The following is a 7,091-nucleotide window of genomic DNA, read 5'->3' on the forward strand; positions in this document are numbered from 1 at the left end:
TTTGGCTATCATTACCTTCAATATATGAAGGGCGGTATCACAGCAAATACTCACCACTCCCAAGCCCCTCTATCCACATCCCTCCTAGCTGCACCAATCAATTTCTAACTGACCCCCACCCACTCCCCGCGACTGCCCTCCCCAGCACAACAATCGTTTGTTCATCATACCAGACCCAATGTAAATTTATAGTTTACAGTTTGAGCCACCAAGCATTGGCAAGTGACCAATAGCCAATGCTCTGTTCAGGGTTTCTTAACACCTAGCGCTGGTACAAGTACTCCACCGTCTATTTAGCCCGTCCGTTTCCACTCTTCAGCGCCAGTGCTAAAGTTATCATGCTCGAGTAGACTACTGTACTCGTACTCGCGCCCCTCCATCCGTTCTCCTTGCCCACTAGCTTAGTCAACCACCCACCCCTTCATGCGCTCAAAACGATCACCAATGACCACTAGCCCAATCCACTGTTAAAAACTACCGGATACAGCGGCCCCCTCCGCGCCCCGCACCTAGTAACGTCATCGGCGAAGCCGCTAACAGAATATGCCCACAGGGTATCCCCGCTTCCTTCTTGTTCGAAGTTTACGCAATGTCGACCCTCGAGACTCAGGGAAAGACCCAGGCCGCCGTCGGCTTTTTCGACAGGTCGATTCGGCGGAAGAGGAATGGGATTATCAAGAAGTGGGCTGGGATGAGTATGTTCATCTTATCTACATGCGTTGGGATTCACACCAAGTGGGGGGGGAAGGAATCAAGGAATGCTGATGGGGAATGGCAGCGTTATTAATTGGAGTCTTTATGCTGGCCTTCCTATCCCTCTGTACGGCCCCAACCCTACCAGGCTGGCAACATCTACTGACAGCCCGTGCAATGCGGAATCCAAGTCTGGGGCGTCCTGTCTCACACCTACGAAAACCTCTCCGTCCTGACCGTTATAGTAGTAGACTTCGACTCCCCAACCCACGAAACCGCACTCATCGGTCCAGCAGTTCTCCGCGCCGCCGAAAGCCAGAATGCTCTCCGGCAGCCACATTTAGGGTACATCGTCAAATCCCCGGACGAATACCCCGGTGGGGAAACGCAAGTTCGCAAAGTTGTGTACGAGCAAAAGCACTGGGCTGCCATATCCATAACTAGCAATGCAACAGCGAGGTTGGAAAATGCGCTGAGGAGCGGGGATGAAGGCTTTGATCCGGACTCCCTTGCCGAGATTGTCTTTGTAGAGGCAAGGGAGGAGAGCGTCACCAGAAATTGTTTGCCCTTTTCTCTCTCTTCCACTTTTTCTTCTTTTGATCTTTCTACTTCTCAAGGTAGGGGGGAAGTTGACAAGTATAAAACACGGCAGATTTGGTCCCCCGTTTGGACGACCTCAAGGGTGAAGTCGTGCGTGGGTTTTCGGAAGTCTGGATACCGAGGGTTGTGCGCGAGGAAGGATTGAGGAGGAATATGGCCAGGGTGCCTTTGGCAGTGAATCCTGGGTTTGGATTCCGTATGACAAATTTGAGGCCATTTGATGTGCCAGCTGCTATCCCGGCGGTTAGTGTTGGGTTGTTATGTATTCCTCCCCTCGCCCTCACCCTCCCTCTCGGCATGTTGAAGCGGAGGAATAATGTTGACGGCGCGGACAGACTTGGTCATCTTCTCCTTCTTCTCCTTCTCCTTCTACCTACCCATTCACCAAGCTTTCATAATCCCCAGAGACGGTAATTCTCACGCCCACATCTTCACGAACGATCACTCACCACATAATAAGACATCCCCCCCCTGTCCCTCCCCCAATGGCTCGTCTGGCGCCTTACGGCAACGTTAACAACCTACTTTTTCCTCTCCCTCGCCTACTCCCTCGTTCCCCTCTCCTTCCAGATCCCCTTCTCCCGCTCCTCTCTCCCGCAAACCACCCCGGGCGGAGCAAGCAACTATAACTTCCCAATCTATTGGATGCTAAACTGGGTCGGGATGTCGGCGCTCGGCCTCGCTTCCGAGAACATGTCCATGGTCCTGGGCCCGCCGTGGTTTGCCCTGTGGCTGATATTCTGGGCCATCACGAACGTCGCGACGTCCTTCTACCCGCTCGTCCTCGCACCCGGGATTTACAGATTCGGGTATGCGTGGCCGTTGCATAACATTGTGGCGGCCAGTCGGAGTATTGTATTTGATGTTAGGAATGAGATTGGAAGGAACTTTGGAGTGCTGTTCGCTTGGGTTTGTGTTAGTGTCTTGCTGTTCCCGGTTTGTACGCTGATCGCTAGGAGGAGGGCTGAGCGGGGGAGGATGGACGAGGTGGGGGTTAGGAAGGAAGGGAATGAGGTGCCTAGGTAGGTTGGGGGCTTCACGGGGACGGGCGATGGAAGGTAAATTTGGTACGTTACACTTTGGTAGACTTTTGGTTGTGTCATATAACTTGGAGGACCACTGGTCCAAAGACGAATGTGGGATAAATACAGCAGGTGAGGGAAGGGACGCTACTATATTTCGATACCCGGGGCGTAACCTAAAGCAGAAGATGTCTAAGCAGCGAATATCAAAGAAGAAAACAATAATGCTAGAACAGAAGTGGCAAAGAATTACGGCACCTGGGGTCGCCAGCGATCTCCCCCCTCCCAGTGTCAGTCAGTTTACCGCCCGAGTGATAATCAACCCCACCCACCCCGCCCATCAGGATCAAAAAAACGCTGGAATGGGACCCTAGATTCCTGATCTCCAACCCAACTTCCACCCCAATGCGTATCCAGCCGACAGTGCAAAAGGCCGTGTCGATATGGCATCTACTGGTACGCGCCAATCACCAAAACCAACTCAATCCCACAAGGCGAATCATAACCTATCATGCACTCATCAAGTAACTGCGGTGCCCCCCTCCGGACCTAAGGGGGCGGGACCGGTCCTCGGACTCAGGGATTTGCTCCGGACCTAGCGTACCGAAATGGTGTGATAATTATCATAATATTATGATACTTTCTAGTAGGCCAAGCACCTTCTACAGAAATCCATCTCGAGTATAGTATGACCCCCTCCCCCCCAACTCCATAGGCACGGTATCCTACTTGTCCCTAGATGTTCCGTCGGTTCAAATTGGGTGATCGGTCACCCTAGTATCCGAATTTTCCATCCGCCGTGAGAGTCTATCACGTTGATACTACTGCGCTGATTGTTATTCCCCCGCACAGGAGGGGGGGAGGTTCGACCGCCCTCTCACCCTCTCCCTCCGCTCCGGTCACGACTCGGACGGAAGGGGGCGGTGCACCCTCCGAGTGAGTGGTAATGGGTCGCTCGCTGGCTACACTGCTTGGAAAAGGGAGGTGGGTGAGTGGGGTAAAGTCAGTCTAGACTGAGTGTTACACGCGCACTACCGATGACACCTGAGGAATCAACCAGAGTGGTCTCCGAGTGTTGATTCATACAGTACTCTGCAATCTAGGTTGTTGGATATTCCTAGTATGATACGTCAGTAGGTATATTCCAAGCGCAGGATATTCCTCAGTACAACTAAGAGATGGCAAATCATAGGGTCAGCACTCATCAGTCGCTGCCGACATAATCTCTTGGTGAGTGGACTGGGGTGGGTGTACCAGTATATCTAATAAAAAAGAGAGCTACAGTAAATATCATGTGGAAGTTCTTCACACAAACGAAATTCTAAGATCACAATGTTCTAAAGTTGAAAGTATTTAAGCTAGGAACACCTTATCTCTCCCCTCTTCTCATCTATAAGACACACTCTCCTGTTTCTTGCCGCAATGTATGTGTATCATCCATCCTGTGAAAAATTAAAAGACGATGGAAAACGCCGATAGAAAGAAAGCCCCAAATCCCGTGATATGACGTGAAGAGTAAAGCAGAGTGAAAATTTAAGAAAACGGCGCAAAACAAAGACATGATGTAATGCAACCTCCCACGCCCTCAACCTTTATTCCATGACTTCTAGTTGGTTCCAAGGAATAGTAATATTACAGTAGAACCGTTGACTATTCGTCCATTTTAGACAACAATTCCCCTAGCTTTCCATCCACCGGGGGCTTGCCATGCGACAGTCCATCCCACCAATGCACAAGCCACACTCACTGCCATGACCATAAATGAACCACTATAACACTCTTTGCCCCAGCATATGCCGTGATTATTGGCATAATGATCGTATCCCCATGCAAATACCGAGCCAAATACTGTTGCACCAACGGCAGGAGTCATCGTAACGATTCCCCAGTTTGTGCCAAAGTTTTCGGTTCCCCAAACTACACTGACGACCGTAGGGGCAAGGCAGAATACTGCACCATAGCCTGCGCCGATGGACGAAGATACAATCCAAAAGTTCTCTCCATGCTCCTGGACATAGCCGAGAGAGACGTAGAGGTTACCAAGCAACATAAGGAATGCGAACGAGAATAGCAGATACATCCTCGAGCATCGTGGGAATTTCCGAGGAGGAGGGCAGGCGGCATCGGGTGTGGGGACAGGGGGGGCAAGGTAGTCGGAAAGAATTCCCGCCACTACACGCGCTATAGTAGAGGTAGCTGCAACGATCGAGACATGAGTAGCTGGATCAACGGGGTTTCCGATCTGGGAAGCTGTGGATGGCGGAGGATATAAAGTTGTAATCAAGGTCCCCATCTGAGCCCTGTTAGTCATTGGGTCCATAAAGGGGGGGGGGGACGTGCATTATTGATAAAGGCTTCACCAGGACCGGTCACCAGAAACACCCCAGCTGCAAAAAACCACATTGTGCTGTCAGTGAAAAACTCCCGTGTTGCCTTATTGATAAATGGATGTTCCCCTGACACCTCCTCGTCCACGGCTTCATGCCCGGTTGTACCATAGCTCTGACTGCCAGGGCTTTGCCCTCCCTCTAAGAGACTTTCTCGCTCCCCAGTTCTAGAGATCTCCTCGCGACTCTTAATAACCTTTAATCCAAGTGCACCAAGAATACCGATAACCACCAAGAAGGTGGAATATGCCAGAAAGATTCTGGGAATCGCCAACTCTCCAGTAGTCTTATTCGTGAACACCCGACTAACAACCTGCGATTGCCACAAACTGCTCAGCCCAAAAGCTGCGATGGGCAAGCTTAGGGCAAGGCCTCTGTTGTCGGTGAAGTTCTTGGCACAGGTTGTTACACCGGCAAAATACATACTACTTGTGCCCATGCCGACAAACACAAATGCCAATACCATAACCGGGTACGGCAGTTGATTCGCGAAGGTATGCGATGCGAGAAGATAAGCTGGGCCGAAAAAGGTAGCAGAGAGCAAGCTGAGTTTAGCGGGCCCGTAGGCATCACAAATATAGCCGAAAACGGGTACACTAGGACCGATCGGTTAGCAAAGACTCCGGGTCCACGGAAGTGAGAAGAACCCACGGTAGATACATCCCGAGTTCGCCGGCGATAGAAATAGCGTTCACTTGCATCTGCGAATACCCGAGTTTCTGCTGGAACACAGGAGCCCAGAGGGAGAACAGTAGTATGCTCCCGGCGCATAGGCTGCCCCATTCCACGCGTCAATTCAGCTCAACAATAAACCAGGAGAGAGATTCCGGGCCTACACACCAGTTCACAGTGGCACAGGCAAAAGATGTCCATTTTATCGATACACGTTTCCAATCGAGAGAGCTATTCGTGCACCCGAAATCGGCCGATGAAGCAGAAACAGTGTGAAGTTTGTCATCCGGATCAGGGCTCCGTGCTGGAGAGGGTGGGGGTGGAGAGGTATGGGTCATGGTTGGGTTGGGGGGCTGGGGGAAGTGAACGGGAGGGAGGGAGCAGAGGAATATGTTGAAATGCAAAAGAGCTGAGGGAAAAGGGGGGGGGGATGGTGGTTAAGTGAGCGCGATGTACTATAGGTACCATGACCGTATGCACAGTCATCCAGGCACCAGCACCGGATCCTTGGAATAGACTTGCCGGCTTCCGGTATCTCCAGCGGACAGAACTGGTATTAGTCAACCGTACCAGTTGAAGTACCGCAGAATTCCATAAATAAGGCGCGCGCCTTATTCAACATTTCTAGTTGATGTAGAGAAGCTAAGGTTTAGGTTTCTACTATGAACCAATGAGATGTAAGCTGGACGTCATAAGTTCGTAGGATCATGAATAAGTATAATGCGATAATAGACTTGGAGGATAAAACTGAGCACAATTCATGTATTCTTCTTTCTATAATACCAAACTGTTTATTCTTTATAATATTACCTTCCATGTCCTGCCAGCTATAAAAATGGCATATCAAAGTACTCGGTCAGCCCGTCCAGGTCAAATTCCAACTAGTATTGGATCACGAACAACACAGATACTCCCCCGGGATCCCCAAGCAACCTCAAACCCAGGACCAACAGAACGCCCTATATTAGCCGAACAGCAATGTATAAATCCCCAAATCGAGATTGTGAACCCAGCTGAGCCGAATTTCAAAAGACAACAAATCAAAAGCAAGAGAGAAGGATTGAAAAAAAGGCGAACTACAATACGAGAAGAACAGTTAGAAGCTTTAGAACTTTTTGAAAATGGACGGCAATGGCAAGAAGATATAAATGGTAGGAATAAGAGTTCTGCTAGTTTTTAATAGTTATGCTTAACTTACAATTGTACTTTTATGAACTAATATTAGGCAATATAATTCTTCAACCATTATCAGTTGGTCGTACTACGTCGATTCTCTACTACAACAAAAGTCAAATACGAAAGTGGAAAAGTCAGGAGATGAAAATCCTAGATGCTAAGGCTCATGCCCGGAGTATTGGTATGTAGATAATCTGTAAAGAAAGTACTACTAGAAATATTGCTGAAAAAAGAGAATAGGAAGCGGATCGTAACCATCATGGCCGAAAATGGAGTTACGCTTAGCGGAACTATGGCAGAAGGAGGTCGATCTTGGGTCTGCAATTTCTCGCAAGTGGTTTGAGCAGCATGCCCTAGAGATTTTCGAAGAAGAATATCCTGAGCAGGTAGTGGGCATAAATGGTGAGCAGATTTATGCCTGCCAGCTCTTGGACGGCTGGTTTCGGAGTTTCAAGGAACGGTTTAAAGTTTCCTATCGAGCCCCTACCTCCCAGTCACAATTTATGCCAGTTGAGTATCGAGATACGGCATCACAGTTTTT

At 49.6% G+C, this 7,091-nt stretch overlaps 3 protein-coding genes; 1 reads left to right on the forward strand and 2 right to left on the reverse strand.

Annotated features, from left to right (window-relative positions):
* Positions 1–764: 764 nt before the first annotated feature.
* Positions 765–2,470, forward strand: GSTUM_00010930001 (uncharacterized protein; the record flags this gene model as incomplete). XM_002841596.2 has 5 exons in its annotated part: positions 765–897; positions 939–1,253; positions 1,346–1,633; positions 1,683–1,805; positions 1,910–2,470. 5 exons carry the CDS (start codon positions 765–767, stop codon positions 2,317–2,319), a joined length of 1,269 nt encoding a protein of 422 aa, XP_002841642.1. The 3' UTR covers positions 2,320–2,470.
* A 1,180-nt stretch (positions 2,471–3,650) lies between these two features.
* Positions 3,651–4,608, reverse strand: GSTUM_00010931001 (uncharacterized protein; the record flags this gene model as incomplete). XM_002841597.2 has 1 exon in its annotated part: positions 3,651–4,608. One exon carries the CDS (start codon positions 4,606–4,608, stop codon positions 3,979–3,981), a length of 630 nt encoding a protein of 209 aa, XP_002841643.1. The 3' UTR covers positions 3,651–3,978.
* A 14-nt stretch (positions 4,609–4,622) lies between these two features.
* On the reverse strand, positions 4,623–5,759 carry GSTUM_00010932001 (uncharacterized protein; the record flags this gene model as incomplete). XM_002841598.2 has 3 exons in its annotated part: positions 5,543–5,759; positions 5,354–5,476; positions 4,623–5,298 (listed from the first exon to the last, which is right to left on the reverse strand). Exons 1-3 carry the CDS (start codon positions 5,710–5,712, stop codon positions 4,623–4,625), a joined length of 969 nt encoding a protein of 322 aa, XP_002841644.1. The 5' UTR covers positions 5,713–5,759.
* Positions 5,760–7,091: the final 1,332 nt, after the last annotated feature.

Source organism: Tuber melanosporum (assembly GCF_000151645.1).
Source record: "Tuber melanosporum whole genome shotgun sequence assembly, scaffold_77, strain Mel28".
NCBI lineage: Eukaryota > Fungi > Ascomycota > Pezizomycetes > Pezizales > Tuberaceae > Tuber > Tuber melanosporum.